Source organism: Lacerta agilis, chromosome 13 (genome assembly GCF_009819535.1).
Source record: "Lacerta agilis isolate rLacAgi1 chromosome 13, rLacAgi1.pri, whole genome shotgun sequence".
Lineage (NCBI taxonomy): Eukaryota > Metazoa > Chordata > Lepidosauria > Squamata > Lacertidae > Lacerta > Lacerta agilis.
The window spans coordinates 24219117-24241090 of record NC_046324.1 but is presented as its reverse complement, the minus strand read 5'-3'; the positions used below and the strand labels follow the sequence as shown (position 1 = coordinate 24241090).

General features: G+C 43.7%; 2 protein-coding genes across 2 annotated transcripts in view; one reads left to right on the top strand and one right to left on the bottom strand.

The window, feature by feature from the left end:
• Positions 1-21974, top strand: part of MEGF11 (multiple EGF like domains 11) — a 318441-nt gene that overhangs the window by 119137 nt on the left and 177330 nt on the right. The window lies entirely within an intron of this gene.
• Positions 13876-14479, bottom strand: LOC117056693 (ribonuclease P protein subunit p21-like). Its single transcript, XM_033167282.1, is given in 4 exon segments — positions 13876-14192; positions 14195-14322; positions 14325-14361; positions 14363-14479. Coding segments are annotated over 4 exon segments (567 nt in total). The 3' UTR covers positions 13876-13907.

The following is a 21974-nucleotide window of genomic DNA, read 5'->3' as shown; positions in this document are numbered from 1 at the left end:
TTAATCACTACCTAATTTATTTATTTATAAATTTATAAATTTATTAATCACTACCTAAACCACAGACTGAAGACAATTCTTACGTACGTAAGATAATTGAAAACAATGAATATGTTTAAAACAAGACAGGAAAAAAATCTTATTTACAGCAAGCCTGCAACTTAATAAAATAAATAAATAAATAAATAAATAAATAAATAAATAAATAATCGATCGTTATTGTCACTACATCACCTGTGTGCATTGAAATTAAACGAGCCCCCCTTACCAGAGGGTTCGGTTCCCAGGAACTGCATGCAAACAAAGAAAGAAATGTGTAAGCTAAGAAGGTAGCTTAAAAAAGGTGTGAAGAAGTCATTGTAAAAAAACAAGCAGTTAACAGCAAATTGTGGCTGCATTGCTTAGTCTTCTACTTCTGAGTTTGATGTTGCTTCAGGAAATGAAATCACAAGAAATCACAAGTTGACCAGTAGCCAGATGAAGATGATGAGCTTGGTCATGGTCAGCTTCAGAGCTGTTGCTGCTGTTTTTATATATATATATATATATATAGAAACATGGTGATTGGCAACTGCCACTGTTGCCTCTTGAGCTCATCACACATTTCTTTGTAGGGTCTCAAAGTGTCTGTAATCCCATGGGTGATTTTTCAGGCTGCGTTCCATGGAGGGATCATATCATTCACATGTTTAATTGCACAGAAGATTTTTGCAGGTTCCAGCTTGCTGCCTCATGCTCAGCGTCAAAAACATCATCTTCACCCTTGGTGTCTGTGCATGATTTCACCGGTTTTTCAAACTCTTCATCAGTCAGTGTTTGTGCATAGCCCTCGATGCACTATTCCACTTCTTCCTGGAGAAGCTAAACAAAGCCATCACCACCCACTGAACTTGCCATTTGCACAATGTCTCCCACTTCATTGTCCACGCTGGGAAATCCAGTGAAATTGCGCACACGTTCCTTCCATAAGTTCTGCCTGCGTACATTCAGTGTTGCAGATTTGATTAGATCCATTGCTTGCTTGATGTAAGTGATACAATGGGCAATGTTGAAGGACTTCCAACATGCCATGAGATATAGACCAGCAGTCATTATATTAAGGATCTATGAGAAGGTGGGCTTTGTGTGATTTGCCTTGAAGCAGTGAGTCCAGAGGGAGGTTGTGGTGGGGAGGGGCTCACTGTAGTTGTTTTCAGAAAGTGCAAGAAACGGGCACCTGTCATATCTCGACAGGAATGTTATTCAGCAGAACAGGGCCAGCCACACTAAAAGCCCTGCTCTGAGTTACTGCGGAGTGGGCTTCTGATATCTACCGGTACTTTTGCATGCACACACTCCCAGAGCCTAATCTCCTACAGAGATTTGCAGGGATAAAAACGAATGCATTCTTCCATAGAGGTATTGGTATCTCATACTTACTTGTTTCATTAATTGCATTATAAACAGGTACAAAAAAAAACCTTCCACTGAACTTGCCTAGGATACACCCCCTCCCTTTGGGGGGGGGGCTGCACCTTATTTAGCTTGAGCCATTCCTGTCCTATTTAATCACATTCCTGAGTACCCTTTAGAAAACTAGAACCGAGAGCTGCACCATCTTGAAAATGGATGGCTAGCTTCGTGGCAGAGAGAGGGGGGCGGGGTGCTGACTCTGCAGTTATCAATGAAATTCAGAGCATTGTGATGGTTCAGCTTTTCACTTGCAAGTTTTGTGCAGGGCACAACCAGGTTAAACCTGTTTGACTTCAAATATGGCTGAGATTGCACCCAACTTTGGAAATGAAGACCAATCAATTAAGAAAAGTTTGCTGGTGCTGGAGCCCCTTAAATCCAGAAAATGGAGAGGCTTTCTCCAGCAGGTAGGCAAATAGATTCCTTTCCTTTTCCCTCCCATCCTGCCACTCTCACCTACCTTTTAAAAAGTTTTTTTTAAAAAAAAAATCACAAATGATCTCCAGCTGCTTCCAAGCTGCCTATTAATCACAAAAAACCCAGCAGATTGTGTTTATCTTTCATTCTCCAAGGGGTGTTGAGGACATGCGTGTTGGCCGTGTGAGTCCAACCATGTTTTTTAAAGGTCCCAGGGTGTCCAAGACAGCCTGAGCAAGGGCAGTCTGTGTCTAGCAGCAGGAAAACATAAGAGGAAAACATACACAAACACTTACATAAATAAACAAAGAGGAATCCCATCGTAAAATATTGTATGCCTTTTCAAAGCAAATTATGAATTTTGTCAGACTAGATGAATTCATATATCAATGTCTGAGACTTTATCTGGGTTAATGAAAATGTGGTTTATGTATTTATTACTGTTCCACAATTCATTTCATGATCATTGGCTGGATTCTGCCCCACATTCTAATTTTTCAGGGTGATCTCTTCTCTTCCACCCTTGTCCCGAATGGATAGGGTGACAGTACATCCTACTTTATAGGGGATGTCTCCCTGTCAAAGCTCAGAAAAGCTAATGTTTTTTTTTATTCAGAATTCATTTTTTCACATGCAAGGCCCTTCATTTAGAGCTATCAGGATTGCCCCGAAAGTTTTATTTTAGATAATGGAGTTTCTAAAGGGAAAGGGGGGCTAGGGTGGAGGAAAATCTACTATATAGCACTTCTGAATGTCCAACTTTTCAGACGATGACTCCTCACAGTATTCTTCTAAGACTGCAAGAATGCCTAAGAGCAAGCTCCATTGACCTCAGCGGGACTCAGAATTAAGTGTGCATAGGTATAAACTGTAAACCAGAGGTGTCTAACCTTTTTGGCCCAAGTACCACATTCACCCTTGACCATCTATCTGAAGGCTACATGGCAGCAGTTGGTGTGGCTGTCCCACACTCCTTCATGCAAGCACACACACACGGAGGCCCCCTTCTCAGCAAATCTATACAATCTGAGAGGTGGGGTTATTGCTTCCTCTCCACTCATCAAACGATTAATCCCATGTCCAGGTTTACCTTAGTGCTGTGCCTACTTTAATTTTCTTCTCTTTTCATATTGTCATCGCCACCCAAACTGGTAGGGTCTTGGGCCTTGATTGAAAAGTTTACTGGGCAGTCAGATTTGGTTCCCAAGCTTGGAGGTAAGCCTCCCTTGGTGTAGATCACTGTGAGCATTTGCTCAGGATAGACCCTCCTGCCAGCAGTAATGCAACCACTGCATTTCTTAGCAGGCTAAATGATGCTGCAAACAACTCTCAACCATCTCAGAATGCTTGCTCTCTTCCTCTAAAGTGCTTAAATTGCTAGCCTGAGCTGGGAGCTCCATCAAAGAGAAATATCCAGCCCCAACCTGCACAATTCTTTTCTTCACTCCTCCAGATTTTTTGGGGTCTGCAAACCATCAGTCATGGTTCCAACTGAGCGAACGCTTTCAATTCTAACACTGCACATTGCTAGCCTGAGCTGTGGGGGAGCTGAATCCCCCAAACAACAAAACTCCCCTTCTCCAAGCCAGACTCAGCCTGGCGCGCATCCCTCTGGTCTGGAATTCCTGCTAGCTTCAGTGAGAAAAGATGAGATGACTTGACCCTATGATCCCTACATGCCTAATCCCCTTAAGAGTGGAAACTGCCCCAAAAACCATGCCTCTCTATTGCCCACATGATCCCTCGCTTGGATGATTGTGGGGGTGAAGCCCCCAATTTACCAGCAGTAGCTACTTCTATTCCACGAGTAAGCCTTTTTTAAAAAAGGTTTTGATTTAATTTTGCAGATGTGCAGAGATTTTATTTGCTTAATTTAGTTTACGGAATTTGGGTTGTTGTTTTTTTACCCAGCTGTGCCTTGTTTTGGACTGTGATTTTAAAGGTTACACTTGAAAGTGAATAATTAATTGAAAGGGTTCATTTAAAGGAAAGCTTCTGAAGTTCCTACACTGATCATCCTCCCCCCCCCCCCGCGTTTACTGAATTTTACCTGCTGGAGGCTTACTCATTCATCACCCAGCATTAGGCATTTTGAACAGATGGCTTCTTGGAAAATGTGAAGGCTGATGGGGGGCTCTTTTGAGTTCATCCACATCTGGGCCTCTAAATCCAGCAGTTAGCAATGTTCATTTCTAGTGCAACAAGGTCGTCACCAAGTAGGTTTGTGTCACCTTGCTATATGGTTGAAGGTGTACATTTTTGCGTTAGTGACTGGTACCCTTTGGGACTGGTGGGGCACAAGACAGGGAGCCCAACAGTAGGTGGAGACAAAGCCAATGGCAAGTAGAACCATCTCATTCTAGTTCTGTCTTCATGCTCCTCCCTGCCGTGTTCTGCAAGTGCAACACTGAGACCGAGGAAAAGAAGGAAGCTGACAGCCCGTGCCACTCCCAAAACTGATTGTAAGACAGGAGAACATAAGAATAGCCTGCTGGATCAGGCCAATGCCCATCTAGTCCAACACTGTGTTCCCACGGTGGTAAACCAGATGCCTGTGTGAAGCCAGCAAGCAGGATCTGACCGCAAGAACGCTCTCACCTCTGTGGTTTCTAGTGACTGGTTTTCATAGAACCATAGAATTGTAGAGTCGGAAAGGACCCCGAGAGTCATCTAGTCCAACCCCCTGCAATGCAGGGATCCTGCCCACAGTCTGGGTGGGCTCGAACCACCAACCTTCTGGTTAATAGTCAATATTCAGAAGCATTTCTCCCTCTGATTGTGGAGGCAGAGCACCACCATCATGGCTAGTAGCCATCAACAGCTCTCTCCTCCATGAATTTGTCCAATCCTGCTTTAGAGCCATCTGGGTTGGTAGCCATTAATATTTCCTGTGGGAGAGAATTCCATAGTTTAACTATAAGCTGCATGAAGAAGTCACTTCTTTTATCTGTCCTGAATCTGCACACATTCTGCTTCATTGGATATCCATGAGTTCTGGAGTTATGAGAGATGATTTTATAAACTTCCATCTCCTCACCTCTTATTTGCCTTTTCGCTAAACTAAGGAAGTCCCAAATGATGCAGCCTTAGTCTTTCAAGCCCCAGAGTCTTGGAAACAGATGATCAGGGGAACAGCTACAGAGGTCAGAGAGACGAGCAGGGAGGCCTTCATGAACACAGTGCATCACTTCTGGGAGAGCAAGGGGGGATTGGGCAGATGCTTGAGCTATCAGCAGGAAGCAGATGTTGCAGTTTTCTCTTGGAATGGGCAGAAAAAGTAGAAAGAGGCAGCGAGGCAAGAGTAGAAAGGAGAAACGACAGAGCTATCAGTGGTTGGCAAGAGGACAGGTTGTGTCCCCCGCCTTTTTAAAAGACTTCAAAAGAGAGAGAGAGAGAAATCCCTTATGTGCAAGACAAAACACCTCAGACCTCACACGGGGGAAAGGAACTGGAATGCCTTTTTATCATCCAAACCATTTAACGTTGAAGTGAGGAACAGGCCTCATGATTGTAAACTGGTGGTAATAATCTGACAGTGGAAGGGAGATAGAGATGAGTGTTACCTCTCAAGAGGCATTCATCTGCACGCCCCCCCCCTCCAACCAGCCTGCAAAGGTATCCGCTAAAGTGTTTATGAAGGGTGTAAAGATCTATTTTATCGGCATTGTCGGTGCTAGAGGCTCAATAAACATTGTTTAATGTTTAAACACAATCTACTGGAAGCGATTTTTGTGTTAGCTGCCGAAACGGCTGCTTTCTGCTGTGGAAAATGTATGAAGGTGGGTGGGAGGAGAAGAAAGGGCGGGAGAGTAATGCCACCTTTCTGCATTGCACCTTTTTCCGGTTCGTTTCAGATGAAGTATCAGAAACTGAGCCCTCCAAGGAAATTGGTCCCGGCCTTGTGAAACCAAGGACCCCGTTCTTGTATTGGGATGGATGACTCTTGTCAATTTCAGTTTCTCTCAGTTTCCCATTTCCCCAGCCTGAAATTCAGTTCATCCCATTTTCCCTTCAGTTCGTAATTAAAAAAAAAAAAGTTATCACAAGCGTTCACCAGTATTTTATTGTGCCTTTCTCCTAATATCCACAGTTCGCATGTAATGCTTCCCAATATACACTCCTCTGCAAGGAACTTTCCCCTAACAGAATGCATTATTACGTGTTATTTTTACAAATACAAATGCACTTTTATGTGCACTCTCCCTGCCTCGCGCAATGCATTATATTTTTTGACACATATTTTGGGTTGATAACTACATCACAGAATTTGGGGAAACGTGAATGTCAAAAGATACCTTCACTTCAGTTTGTGTGTTTGTGTTAGGCATAGGCAAATTAGGCGGCTTCTCATTCAGATGCGAGCCAAGTTAAATCACTCCTCCGTCCCTCTTCTAGTGTTACCGCTTCCTGGATGTTTTTGGGTAGTTGCATGTCTTTTTCTGCAGTGCCTGAGTGGGAGCGCTTTCATGCTACTTCCCCGCAGAGTCTGATTGCTTGCTTTGTAGACAAGAAATTGATGGTTTGCTAGGCGCAGCAAAATATCAAAAACTTTGGAGGTGGTGGAACGGAAAACAGCTGGAAGAGTGGTGAGGGAAATGTTAAAGAGCATGTGGAAAGTCTCTGTCTGAGTGTAGTGCAGCCCTCATGGGAATTCAGAAACAAAGTCTGATCCTGTTGAGCTATATCATGCACATGCCCTCGTGAGCAGGGAATGAGGGAGAGATTCATTCGGTTCCCTTTAAATGCAAACTTAACAAATTTGCACTTCCCCAAGCAAAGCATAAACCAAAATACAAAACTCCTTTCTCTCTTGCAGCTCTCTGATCGAAGAAGGCATACAAAGATGCCTGTGCTAGTGGAAAGAACACACAAAAATGTATATGTTAATAAATGTAATGTGCAAAAGTTCATTTTATTAGGGAAAAAATGCTTGCAAAATGAATATATTAGGCAAACCTTTCTGCCAAAAAAAATCATATATGGGAAGTAATGGATGTGAAAATATTTATGAACTTTCATGCCACCTTAAAAACACACACCTCACTAATGTATATGAAATTGGAGTTAACTGAACTTACAGAAATATATCCATCCTTCATGCCCCAGGAGTCTTCTAATATTTTCTGGTGTGACACAATCATGTATGTAATTTCTGCAATGGTGTAAATTAGATTTATGTCAGTACAAGATGCTAAGGGGGGAAGAGCAAGAAAGAAAAGCACCCTTTTGTAGAAAGACAGGGTGTAAATTTAAATAATAAACAGTGCTTTTCTGCAAGAGGGGTGGGCAACTAGCCAATTTCAGCCCTTTGCTACATATCCGCATCCCCGGTTGTAGGAACTGCATCCATTGGAGCAGAGAGGGGTAGGGAGACAGCATGTGCGAGTCTTGCATAAAAATGAGAACCCGGTATATACCCACAAAACCATTCAGTGTAGTGCCAAACCACAAATGCTGGTGAGCCTTCCTGGCAACTGATTGTGGATGTCCCATTGTCAGGTACCTGTTCCATTTGCATTAGAAAATTGCTATACACAGTAGGGGTTGTGCCTCTGCAGTGGAAGATAGAACTTGCACAGAGCACGTCCTTCAGGTTTTGCTTTGATGTCACCCTAATAGTTGTCCAGTGGAGTTTGTTTTGTCTGCCTCCCTCCTGCTGTAACGGGCAACTACATTCACGAACTTCTTAATCTGGGGAAGTGAAAATTGAAAGTCAACAGAAGCTTTGATGTCTCTCAAGATACAGGCTTTGAAAGCAATTGCACATGGAGCAAAAGGAACCTTTTAGCGTGTTATCTGCGTGCCCATCCTGAATTTTGTGATGAGCGAGCATGTGCAGTGGTAGAACGTAATTGCTTTTAAAGCAGGGGAGCAGGCTTGGCCTTAGTCACTGCAATTGTTTGTTTTTGCCGTAATTAGGTAAATTCATCACTGTTAGCTTTTTAATTCGGAGCATAGGACACTTACTGCCTCTTGTAGCTTTACGGCTGTGCTCTGGTCTGATTCCAGATCCTACAGGGAAAGCAGCAAGCCGAGAGGCAAGTCTCATGACCATGGACAGCTCCAAGTGAGCAACTTGCTCCATGAAAGGATGGGAGCAGACTGGGACCTTTTATGCCACTGTCTCCCACCTACCTCCTCCAGGCTCCATCCAGTTGTAGAGATTGTCAGCTCCTTGAAGGGCCAACCCCCTGACCTGAAGACAAACACTCCTCTTTTCCACAGCCTCCCTCCAGGTGTGCTTCCAACATAGCTGAACCGATTATGTTTTGCTGGGAGCCATCTGCTTCTTCAGGTCCAGGGGATGGTGTCCATGAGGGTCCAGGCTCTGATCCTATAGGTCCCTGGTAGTCTTGGAAGTTCCTCTACGAGTTGTTGTCCAACTGCCTCAGGTGTGGTGGTCTTTGTATTTGCATCAGTCAGCTTTTAGCCCTGACTCAGATCCAGCTTTCTTTCTGGTGCCCCTGCAGCCTCTGATTCCCAGCCCTACTTGAAGATACCTTTGGGGATTGAACCAGGAATCTTCTGCTTGTGCTGCTATGGCCTTCCCCCAGGATGTGAAGATATCCATGCCAGAAAGAGGTGGAGCCAATCACACAACATGCATTTGGATGTGACTCTGTGATCCCTGATGTTTCCTTTCCATGGCCCTTGTATGGATTCATTAGACTGTCAGTTTTTGAAAGCCAACTTGGAGGCTCTTTGGTCCTGAGAACAGGCAGAGAGGATAAAGGCTGCTTGGATTCACTTTGTGTGCTGGAGTGACTGTCCTGGCAACCATGCCTGCACCGATTAACCAGACGCCTTTTCTTTAATTGAAATCATTAAAATGCCATTAGTGGAATTAGTGTTTTCTCTTTTGGCTTTACAATACTGAACACTTGAAAGTAGCTTCTGCTGGTGAAGCAGTTTGCAGGAAAACTTAAGTTGTACATAGAAGGGAAAGTGTGGGGTGGAGTTCAAAGTCCTCCAAATCCCCCGTCTTTCAACATTTGGAGTTTACCTGGGATTTGGGGTGTGGTGTAGCTTTCCAGGTTTCACCAAGTTGTTGCAAGAACTGGAACATACCAGCATGAAAATGGCGGGTCTCTTCACATGCTAGCTTTTCCTAACAGTGAACTTACGGGATTCCTCTATGAGGAAAGGGTGCACCTTTTGGGATTTTCTAGTTTAGAGAAAAGGTGAGTTAGGGACAGCATGACAGAAGTTTTTAAAGTTATGCACAGCATGAAGAAAGTAGGTAGAGAAAAGTTTTATCCTCAAATAACACTAGAACTAATGGAGAGTCCATGAAGCTGAATGTTGGAAGATTCTGGACACCTCGAAGAAATGTACTTTTTCACACAGTGTATAGTTAAACTATGGAACTTGTTCCCACAGGAGGCAGTGGTGGCTTAAAAAAAAATAGACAGATTCACAGAAAATGCAACCCATGGCTGGTAGCCATGATGGCTATTCTCTGCCTCCATGGTGGCAGGCAGTAATGCTTCTGAATGCTAGTAGCTGGAAACCATGGGGGTGGAGAGTGCTGCTGTGCTTGCATCCTTCTTGTGCATTTCCCCTTGGGGCAGCTGGTTGGCGACTGTGAAAACAGGATGCTGGACTAGATGGGCCCCCTTTGGCCTGATCCAAGCCAGGTGTCTTCTGTTCTTAACTAAGGGTGGTGCATTGTGCCTTTGCAACATGGAATGGGTAGCTGGGTACCTTGAGCTGAATAAGGGGGACTCAGTCAGTGCCTGTAGTAATTGATGAGCTTGGTTTTGTTGGGAGCTCCTTCCTGCCAAGTGAGATGATTGGTCCACCTACCTCAGCATTGTTTGCACTGACTGGCAGTGGCTCTCTGGGGTTTCAGGCAGAGATCTTTCGCATCTGTTACTGGAGCTGCCATGGATCAAAGCTGGGGCCTTGCGCATGAGAATCATGCGCTGCACCCCTTTCTCAATTCTGCCACAATTACTTGTGTGTTTCACAGCTGAGAACTATTTGCATATCTGAGAAACTAATACAAATTTTCTGCAAAAAGGAGAGAACATAATAATCCCTAAACAGCCAATGGCCCCCTGGATTATACACATGCAGGATGGGTCTGCTTGGGGTTCTTGCTGTGGCCACCATGTTTTAAGGCAATAGGAAAGAAGTCCAAAATCACAGTATAAACAGAACTGGCATAATTTAACATGGTTGGCCTTCACATGCAGTGGGTGTTGGATTGAGGGTGGAATCTGACGTTCTGCTTGGACAGCTTTCTGTTAGTACAAGTATCTCAACTTGCCTAGTGGAATGATCTCCCCTTTTCTCCTCCCATAGGCTGTTCTGGGGGTTCCCCTTACCCTCTAGAATCAATGTGGGGAGGGGGGAGCCCCATTGTTCTAGCAGGAGAACTTGTTTTGGCTTCTCCCAACGGAATGGGTTAGTTGAGCCCGGTCCTGAGTTTCAAAAAGTAGACAGAGAATCTTTGCTGTTAGGTGTATTTAAAATCTGCTAGGATTCTTGACCAGGGATTAATATTGTTATTAAGCTGGGATGGTCTTGACAACTTCCTGAATCCCCCTTGATCAGGGTTTCTTGATCAGGGATAGTTTAAGAAGCATTACTATTGTTATTAAGCTGGGTTGGTGGGTTGGTCTGGCACCTTGACAACCTTCTGAATCCCCCCTGAGGCTCTCGTCCTCCTGATGGTTAAGAAAGCAAATGGCAACTGGAATGGGAGCCCTTTGAAGTCTTACTGTACGCCTTTGCTCACATACTCTTAAGTACTGCCTGGGAAAAAAAATCAGCCCAAAGGGTTGTCTTTCAATTAAGCTCATTAAATGTAGCTTGAGCAAAGGGAATTATGCAAATATCCTTTTAAGCTTGTGGAAAATTGAATTATTTTGGGTTCTGGCATTATTTTTATTCCCCCTCCTTTTGTCGAGCAATTAATATTTAACTCCTTTGAAATAAAACTGACACACAATATGGCCTTTACAATATAGGCTTAAAATACCTACCTATTCTTTTATAAACTGTGGTAGTAAAGCATCGACATGGTGATATTGAGTGGCAGTTTAATTTTGCTTTTTATTAATTCAGATCCCGAGTTGGGTTTAATAACTTCTCTTTATTTCATTCCATTTAATTTTCTTTCTATTTGTGCAAGCGAACTTTAAAAAGCGGGGGCATAAAAAAGGGGGGGTGGCGGCTTTTTAAATAGGCCTCATTCTCCGTCCCTCATAAACATTTTGTGGGCTACCTAGAAATGTACCTCAACTTTAATTCTCTTAGTTACAAGCAATTTGCAACTTGAGTCATAATCTTCCTAACCTTTGCGATGCTGCCATGTCCTTCAGGTAATGGAGAAGGTTAGAGTAACACATTAGTAGTCTCTCACTGAGCTCCGGCTGTACCTGTGATCTAATGATATTTAACTCTCCACCTAATATGAGCTTACGAGTGATTACAAGCTGTCCTTTGGGATGTGGCTGTGGGAGAATTTCCAAATAAGTTGCAAAACAGCGATGAATTAACTTGTAGGCCTGTCAAAACCAATTATCTCCCTTGACAACTCAACTCTGCTTCTCCCCCCCCCCACTGGGTGTTTTTGCTGCAATGAAACTTAACAACAAAGAAACACACCGTGCATGGAGGCTCCATAAGCTTCCCCCCCCTCCATTTTGGTTTTTGTAGAGGATGGACATTTCACATCTACGAGGTTCCCATCCATCGTCAAGTCTAATCAAATGGTGTGCTTCTGACAGACCTCTGGGTCATATATTCCGTATTGATTTATGGGTGCTGCATCTAGCTCTTATAATTAAAGGCCGCTTTTAATTAAGCCTTTGGGGCTAGAGGATGAGCAATGGCAGAACAATCACCCACACCCCTTTATGTTTTATCAGAGAGTGTATTTTGGATCAGTGGAGCCCGTTTGATACTTCCAGGCCAACTTTTTTAAAGTGTTGTTCAGAAACCAGTCTGGTTCGTTGAGTATGATGTACAGTCTATCTGTTCTTTTGGAAGATAGGAATCTATCACTTGGACCACTGTTGTCCACACTGACTCACAGTAACTCTCAGGGGTTGTCAAAGGAGGGTCATTCCCTACCAGGGGTTGAACCAGGGGCCATATGCAATGCATGCAAAGCAAATGTTCTGGCACTGAGCTATGGCTTCCACCCCACCCCACCCATCTATTCTTCCCTCTGTTCCTTCCTCAAGACTAGTTTGTGCCTTTTAGCAATGTCATTATGCTCATTCTATAGCCTTCAACCTCCTCTTAAAACCCGGGAGCAACCTATCGCCCAAGCTTAACATGGGACACACTTCTAATTTTGCCGCATTATATGCCAGTCAGGGTGAGTGAGCTCGCATCTACCTCAGCATCATATGGGCTGTGCTTGCTGGTTTCTGATGAGCCTTGCAGTCCAAAATATCTGGAGGGCACCAGGTTGGGGAAAGGTTGGTTAAGAATCATGAGAGCTGTTCAAGCATTGTCCTCCATGGCGTTGGCTGACCTAAATTGTCTCTAGGTCAGGAAGGCCACATTCACACCATGTATTTAAAGCACTGTGATACAACTGCCATGGCTTCCACCTGAAGAATCCTGGGAGTTGTAGTTTGTTAAGGGTGCGGAAATGAGTTTAGGAGACCCCCCCATTTCAGCCCTCCAGAGCTACAATTCCCAGAGTTCCTTGAGAAGAGGGCTCGATTGTCAAACTGCTCTGGGAATTTTAGCTGAGCACAAGTGGTGTTGTGAAAATGAGCCAGTGGTAATGCCTCAGTCTGTTTGCTGAAACTCTGTGCTTTGCAGAGAAGATGGAACACTTTCCTCCTCTCTTCAAAATGCAAACAAGATTTGTTTCTCTCCCTCACCCTCCTCTACTTTCCTTCTTTCTCAAGATAGACAAACATAAATACAGCCAGCACAAAGTTACCTGGCAGCAATTTTTCTGTGCCTTATATTCTAAATATCTACTTGCGCATGACATTTACTGAGGAAAAACATTTGCAAATTACCTGTTTGATTAACACCCCCGTCTTCTACAGTTTTGAAAGGGTAAGGTAATTGAATGCTGAGTTGAGTTTAAAAACATGAACTTTTATGTGAGCGGCAGTCCCAGACTGCAAATTGCCCTGCCTTTTCTGTTTTGAGTGCCCCATATGTCAGGGTGCTGAATGTATTTGCACTTTGCAGCAGGATCACTCTGCCTTTAGATGGATTGATACGAATGGGGTCTTGGTTGCCACTGCTGGAGCACAGCAGTGAGTAGAATCACGAGAACTGAAATGCTGAAACAGAATCCTAATATTTGTAATGCGAAGCAGGACACGAGGCCACAAGGCCTGGCCAGAACTTTCATCTAAACCCTGCATGCGTTTCGGAAGATAGACAGTATCCGATGTAGCACCAAGTTAAACTCACTTGGCAGTATACTTCTTCTGCTGGCAAAATGCTTTGCACCAGTGGAACATTGATGCTCAAGAAAATGCATAAGCAGGTTGCTGGTGACTTCGTTGCACAATAGATTTTGCAGTCTGATGTGCATTGAGAGCCAGTGTGGTATAGTGGTTAAGAGCGGTAGACTCGTAATCTGGTGAACTGGGTTCACATCTCCGCTCCTCCACATGCAGCTGCTGGGGGACCTTGGGCTAGTCACACTTCTTTGAAGTCTCTCAGTCCCACTCACCTCACAGAGTGTTTGTTGTGGGAAGGGGGAGGGAAAGGAGACTCCTTCAGGTAGTGAGAAAGCGGGATATCAAATCCAAACTCTTCTTCTTCTTCTGTTAGTGCAGCTGGTGTGTTGGATTCCTCTGTTGTGCAACATTAAAACTCACCTGTCCACTAGTGTAAGAGCCCTTGCACTAGCAGACAGAGAATGCTGGGTATACAGCTCTCTGTTCAGAATCCACTTTAGTATAACAGGGCTTCTATGGCAGACATTATTATTGGTAGTAATATATTAATTTTCTATCCTATCTTTCCTTCCCAAGGAGCCTAGGACAGCAAACAACCTAGTATTTATATTAACCACATTTGACTCTTCTGCCCCGACTTGGGGATTATGCATTTGCTACCAAGCCACAGTTGCCTGCCTGACTGGGTAGAGTTCGTTCGCCCTTCTTCCCTTTAGATTTGGTGCCTGCTGTCGTCTCCTCAGAGGCAGAATGGCTGTGAGGTCCAGAACTTGCAGGTAGTGTTGCCTTTTCTGCTTGGGAGGACTTGGGGGGGGGCTGTTGCACTGAGCTGGGGGTCTGGCCTGAAGTTTTTGCTCCTTCTCTAGGGGGCATCTGCTTCTCCAGCAATGCCTCAGGTTGCTCTGATGACAACTTGTAGTTGGGGTTGGGTTGCTGAGGAAACGCTTGGTGAGGCCACAGTTGAGACAACGCACAACGGTCCACCACTGGTTATGGCACTTTCTCTGGTGCACAGTGGAGCTGAATCCAGGGACGAGAGGGGAGAAGCAAGATTTGCAGATGGATCCTGTCTTAACATGAGCTGCCGGCTGATGCTGTTTCTGCATGTGGCAATAAAAGCGAGCCAGTTCCTGGTTCTCTGGGTTCTGCCAAAGGATGCAATGCACTGCCTGGTAGAGGAAACTGAGCCTCTGAAATGATTCTTTGTCCTTTATCATGGCTGACCTAGTATTTAGTTATTGACATGTAAACAGTAATAATAATAATAATAGTAAATGTTATAAGATGTATTCACTGCTATCCACCATCAGGTCTCAAGGCAAGGTAGCAACAAATAGAAAATGCAGCTTTTAAACAGATAGGGAATGCTGCATTTTTAAAACATGCAAAGCCATTGCAAAGTTGAACGGTGTAATATAGTAATAATACAAATAGTAAAAACAATGAAAAATGAAACATATTTAAAACATTTAAAGCAAATAAGAGCATCTAAAAACATTTACAGTGGATGCTTGGGTCGCAAATGTGATCATTGCAGGAGGCACGTTTGCAACTCGCAGCGCTGCGTCTATGCATGCGCGGGTCGCGATTCGTCACTTTTGCGCATGTGCAAAGCGCAATTTAGTGTTCCAGCACATGCGCGAGCGCCAAAACCCGGAAGTAACCCGTTCTGGTACTTCTGGGTTCGGTGTGTCCGTAACCCGAAAACGCGCAACCCGCAGCGAGCGCAACCCGAGGTATGACTGTACAGATTTTCATGCCAGTACTAACACTCTGACTTGGGCCTGGGAGCTGACAGTCAGCATGCTTTCAGGACTGGTGGGTATGGTCCCATCGGACTGCTCCACTCACCAGTCTACTTTCTGCATTTTGCACCAGCTACAAATAACAGACTGTCTTCATGGCCAGCCCTGAGTAGAGTGCACTGCAGTAGTCCAGGCAGGAGGTCACTCAACAACTTTGGCCAAAAAAGTTTGGCGAACAGATTTTCACTGTTTGAAATATGGCAGTCATAGCAGTGACAGGTTGGAACCCAGGAGTTCTTTGGCAGAGGAAGGTTTCCCTCAGGGTAGGAAGTCTGAAAATGCTTACAATTTTTTAAATATAAAATAAATGGAGGACAGGATGATATGCAAGAGGGCATTAAAAACATAGTTACATGGCTGAAAAAGAGAAGGCACATTTAATATTGAAAAGAAAGTTTTAAGAGGTAAGGAAATTGTGCATTGTTTACACCAGGTCTGTCAACAATTTAGCTGTGATGAGTGAGAGTATCTATCAGTTAATCAGGTTGGGAATGGTGAAAAGAAGAAGAAGGAAGATTTCATTCTTTCTTTCTGGCAATTGGTATTCTAGAAATGACTAACATAGATACATGCAAGCCAGATTTATGTCCACAGTAAGGGTAACAGTAATCTTAAATATTAGAATAAACTTTTCTAGTTGGAATTGCAGGTAGGGCCCAGATATCAAAAAGGGAGCATGCAGATCTTCTTTACTCAGTTTTCAGAGCAAGATTGGATTAAAATGTCAGATGCATTTTAGGTGTAATGAATGTCTGTTCAGACTAGAAGATGTTTGGAGTTAACTTCAGGTTCTACGACTTTCTAGCTTTAAAGGAGAGCCATAGAGCATGTCGCTGCAAATGATTAATGTGGCCCAGGTCTTAATATTCACTTCTAGATCCAGTCGCCACACTCTCTTTGAATTAATACATGTCCCACATGTCCCAGCAGAACCCTGGTTTCACCTCAGTATAAGGTAGCCTTTTTGAACCTGTTGCACTCCAGGTATTTTGAACTGCATGTCTCATGAGGCCCAGACAGCACAGCCTGATGGGAATTGTAGTCCAAAACTCTACCCAGCAGCAGCAGCAGAGATCCTTAGGACAAGCTTGGATGAAAGAGACAAGTTGCTCAGGAAGAGGGGATAAGAACATACAAAGAGCCTACATGATCAGACTAATTGCTCATGTAGTTCAACATCCTCTTCTCACAGTAGCCAGCCGAGATGCCTTAACAGTAAGGCCACAAGCAGGAAGGACCCAAGCTTTCTAACTTGGTGGCTATCAGTGTCCTGAATCTTTCAACAGTGCCATCCTTGTGACTGTTGCTACCAAACTATATCCTTTTTAGTTTAGACAAAAGGCAACCAAGAGGTGGCATGATAGAGGTGTGTAAAATTAGGCATGGATGGGAAGGAAGTGGGAAGGGAGAAGTTTTTCTCTCATAACACTAGAATTTGGCAGCATCCAGTGAAGCTGAATGTTGGAAGAACATCTTCCAATAGCTCAAGGGCTATCACATGGAAGACGGAGCAAGCTTGTTTTCTCCTGTTCTGGAGGGCAGGACTCGAACCAATGACTTCAAATTACAAGGAAGGAGATTCCTTCCGACTAAACATCAGGAAGAACTTTTTGACAGTAAGGTCTGTTTGACAGTGGAATGTTCTTCCTTGAGAGATTGTGGACTCTCCTTCCTTGGGGGCTTTTAAGCAGAGATTGGATGGCCATCTGTCATGGATGCTTTAGTTGAGATTTCTGCATTGCAGGGTAGTTGGGCTAGATGACCCTTGGGGTCCTTTCCAACTCTTAAATTCTATGATTCAGGGCAGGCAGAAGAAAGAACTACTTCATACAGTGCATGGTGGAATTCATTCCCACAAGAGGCAAGGTCACCCACTTGCATGGCTTCTGACTGCCCCCTGTGAGACAGAGGATGGTGTACTACATTGGCAATTAGCCTGATCATGCATGTTCTTCTGTATGTTGGTATCCTCTCTTCTTGAGAATTTCTTCAAAAATGGCTCATTTCTGGATCTTCCTCCACTCACACTTCTCTTCTAAGGCTTGCTGCTGCTGCTGCTGCTGCTGCTGCAATTGTAGTGTGGGGAGTATGGCTCACACAAAGTGTGTTCATACATACATTCAAGATGCACGGATCCATTCACTTCTCAAAGGTGGAAGGGGCTGGCCCCTGCAATGAAATGCGAGTTGTAAATGAAGGCATTTTTGAATTCAGCCTGTAAATGGATTGAGCAAAACCCACATTTTCTCTAAGACTGCTTGTAAGTATGGAACTTTTTTATTTCAACTGCATTGAGCTTCTTTAAAACCTCCATTTTGCAAATTTAATTTGGTTCTGCATCAGCTGTGCAATGTTGGAAAGGAGTAAATTAGAAGTCCCTTATGAACTGTAGGATGCAATTTTTAAAATAGATTTATGAACTACAGGATGGGCATGTTTTGGGGGGTTTTTTATTCCCCCCATAAACAATGCCATTATATCTGCTATTATTCTTGTTTACTTGACTTACAGGCTGCTGGCAATAGCGCAGGAATAGATTTAGAGAATTTATACATTATATGCATCATGAGAAGGCAACACGGGAGCAGCTGCAAGATTGATTTGGGTAAGAGCTAGCATTGATCATATTGTCTTCCTGCCTCCCCAAAAGCAGGGAGGGGGTAGAATAATTTTGTAGTTCACAGTTTCTCTGAGTACCAGCTGCATCCCTTAGGTTGATGGGGGGGGGAGGCACGAATGAACCACCCACCCCCACCTTAAGTGAATGTATTTGGTCCACTAATGGGATATTCCCCCTCCCCCCGCAATACACACACAGCTCCCTTCAGACATACAAGGACAAGAGTGTGTAGAAATCTAGGAACATTTCTGCACTAGCAATTTTCCTGCACAAGCTGGCTCCACCCCTTCCACTCCCAGACATCATATGTTTAGCAAAGAATCTGCAAGGCGCTTCTAAGCCTGTTTGATTGAATGTGATCTACCGAAGACTCCTGAGTAAGCTTAACAGTAATGAGCAAAGAAGATAGGTCCTCATATGGCTAAAGGGTAGGAATAAATGGACATGTGATTTTTAGCTTGCTTATAAATGAGCTGGAGTTAGGAGTGAGCAGTAAGGTGACCAAGTTTGCTGATGACACCCAATTGTCCAGGATGGTTGAAACAAACAAACAAACAAACAAACAAACAAACAAACAAACAAACGGATTGCAAGGAACTCCAACAAGGATCTCTCCAAAAATGGGAGAATGAGCATTAAAACTGCAAATGTGGTGGGCATAAAATGATGCCCATGGGGGGGGGGACCCAGCTTCATATATACACTTAAAGGGTTTTAATTGGTCCTGCCTGAGCGGGAATGAGATGTTGAGGTTATGGTGGATAGCTTGATGGAAAAGGTTAGTCCAGTGTGCAAGAGCTTTTTATCCTCATGTGCTTTGGTTGAATGCTTAGAAAAGGGTTGCTTTTATGTGCACATGTTCCAAGATAAAATAGCTTTGCTGGCATGATTAAAGTAATCTTAGGGAGCAACGCAAACCCAAGATCCACCAGGATGAGCAGAATTTGGAGCAGGCTTACCCCCAGCTGGGCTGGCTGTTCTGTGGGAGTGGTGAGCATGTGACAGGGGTAGAGCAAGGGGAGACTTACTCCCATTTAGCTTGGTCATGTGACCTAGCAACCCAGCAGATGTTACACTGGCAAAAAGTGTGGTGTAAGTCAAACTCTGCTTTCAAGGCTTGTTTTCCTACTGGCAGGCTCAAAACAGCTCAGCTGGCAGCAGCTCCTGAAGGTAGTAGGGGTAAATTACCCCAGCATAATTTACCCCAGTACAATTTATACTGGCTTCAAATATCTTGGATTGCTCTGTTCGTCCATCAGTTGTAGGAGTTCTAGCTCAAGTTGATTTGCTCATGAGTAAAAACAATTCAGGGGGAATGCGTCTTCTAAAATGGTGCTTCCCCCTTGCCATTTCCCTAAGCACTTATGTTAAAAACAATAACTTCAAAATCTGCTGGCTGTTTAATCCCGGGTACCTTCTTCAACCATCAAAATGACATTTTAATCTATTAATCTAATTTCTCAGCTTGAATGTAGCAGAACAAGCTGCCTTTGCTGAATCAAGGAAGGCCCTTCATCTGCGTTTGGGAGGAAGACAACAAACTGTCTGCATTTTTAGAAATCATCCCCAGGCGCCACCCTTCCAATTTATCTCTATTGCAGTTCAGGAAAAACTGCCATATCATTTTTACTTTTGATTTGGTCTGTTACAGGGGAGACAAATTGCCCACAAATAGCATGATATTGCTGCATCCCTGGCTTATACACTCCTTAGTGATTTCCATGGGAAATCTACAATGCGTTTATTATTTTGACACAAGTCAGATACGCTGATAGCTTTAACAATTGCAAACTGAGTCAAATGGTGGTACCCTACTGTGTTTTTCCAAAACATTGAAGTTTTGCAGAGAAGTGGACAAGAGGATGGGCGAAACAGGCTGTATAGTTGGGAATGTTCTCAACTTGTGATCTCTCCTGTCTTTCTAATATGGGATGCCATATTTTATAATTGGAACCAGGAGTGTGGTTCCCTGCTATGCATTTGTGTGGCGTACTTTGGAACACATCGGTATCTCTCTGTTTGCATAAGGATACTCAGAATAATGGCAGTCTACTCACTAAGCAAATTATTGTATGGAATAAGGTTATGGTTATGGTTTAATTCCTCTAGAGCTTCCAGAGAGACATCTCTGCTGAGCTTGCTCCCTTGTGGGATGACTCCAACTACCCTTCAGCTGGAGAATCTTCCCCAACACGAATTCTGCATCCATTATGGATGTCTGCACCTGGAGAACATTAACTTACATGAGCTTAGAGTGTGCATAAGGTATGAAGTTTAGGGTCTAGGCCTGCTTTGAGAATGAACCAATCACAAGTGCCGAACCTGTTCTGGATCGGCGCTCACTGCTTTTTGTCTGGACAAAGAGATTTCCCAAAAGAAATCCATGTTTGTAGCAACTAGTCCTTCCTGTTTTCCATAGAAGCTGTCTGTGCAGAGTGTTGATGGGCAAACTCTTGATCTGATTGTGATGCTATCTCCCTCTCCAAGGGCAAGTTAACAACAACAAGGAATTGCTTGGCTGAAATATGGCAGGTAAACATTTGGCCAGTTCAATATGCTAAGTGCCAAAAGACTTTTTTTAAAAAAATAAGTAGGAAACCCTTCACTGATTTGGAGCCAGTTTCATGTGTCAGAAGAGGAGCAAAAGTCAAGGGAAGCATTGCTTGTCATACAGCAGGGGAAAAAATCTACATTTTCTCCTGGGTGTATGGTTGTTGGTATGGATCCAAAGACCTCTTTGTTAAAATTAGGAAACGGAAGGGGACTCTGTTCAGAGTTAGCTCAGCAGTTCTATCAGCCCAGACGTGATAGAAGCTTATAAAACTACACATGCCACAGAGAAAGTGGGTGGAAAACGTTTTCTCCCTCTCACATAACACTAGAACTCATGGACATGCAACGAAGCTTGAATGTTGGAAGATTCAGGGCAGATGGAAGAAAGGACTTCTTCATGCAGCACATAGTTGCACTATGAATCTCACTCTCACAGGAGACAATGAGGCCACCAACTTGGACGGACGGATGGATGGACGGATAGATGGATGGATGGATGGGTGGATTGATTGATTGGATGGCTTTAAAAGAGGATTAGTCAGATTCACCAAAGACAAGGTTACCAGCGATGGTGGCTATGCTCTGCAACCACAGCTGGAGGCAGCAATGTTTCTGGATACCAGTTGCTGGAAACTACAGGAGGGGAGAGAGCTCTTGTGCTCTGGTTGGCTGCAGTGATAACAGCATGCTGGACTGGATGGGCCATTCGCCTGTTCCAGCAGGCTCTTCTTACATTCTTACATTCCTTTTCCTTCCTATGGAGCATCTGGCTGAAGATTGTGCGCTGTATCTAATGCTAATCATAACCAGAATAGACCCGCTGAAATTAATGGACATGCCTAATTCAGGTCCGTTAATGTCAATGGTTTTACCCTGAGTAGAACTTAGGTACAGCCCTGTGTACTTTGCTTTTAGCAACAGTGCTAATGTTTGTTGAATCCAAAGGTAACTTTTTGGCTACTCTACCCAACATCTCGTCTTTCAACAGAATTAAAGTTATCCTCATTGCATTTTTTATTTCCGTTCTGTGGGTGGGGGAAAAAATGCAATAAAGAAATCCTGACTTCTCTTAGCATAAAAATGCATTTGATTCTTGGCAAAGCCCATTGTATCCAGCAAACCTCTCATCCATTGTTCATTTAAAGTGTCATTTCTTTGCTCCTGTTAACCTTTTTTCTTTTAATACCTCCACTTTAATACTTATGGTTTATCACCAATATCCATTTGTTACTGCTGCACTTCCAGACAAGAACAGAAAACATCAGTAAGTGATGATTCTTCCTACAGACTTGGGATCATTTCAAGCATCTATTAATAAACTGTTGTAGTGGCTGGGGTGCAGGGGGGGGGGGAGAGATATCTTTGTGACTAATGCAGTACCTCCTTAGGAACATGACTTAATTTCTGGCAAGGATGGAACAGCAACACAAAGCAGGAGACTGTTTATTCGGGATACCATGGCAAAGCTTTAGAATTGCAGGGTCCTTGTGCTTCTTTGAAGATTAAAGGAAGGGTCAGTGCATGCTTCCTAATTTGCTGGTGGTGATTAACTTTTGAAACCTGCTAACCTTTCAGCAGTGAAAGGAATTTTCATTTGTCGCAATTGTTATATATTATGCTTTATTTTTATTGGGGTCTCTTGGGAAGGGAAATGAGCTGCTGGCACAGCCTAGATGAGTTGGAATTAGGAATAGGGGAGAAACTAGATTCAGTCTACCTACCTAATGCATACTT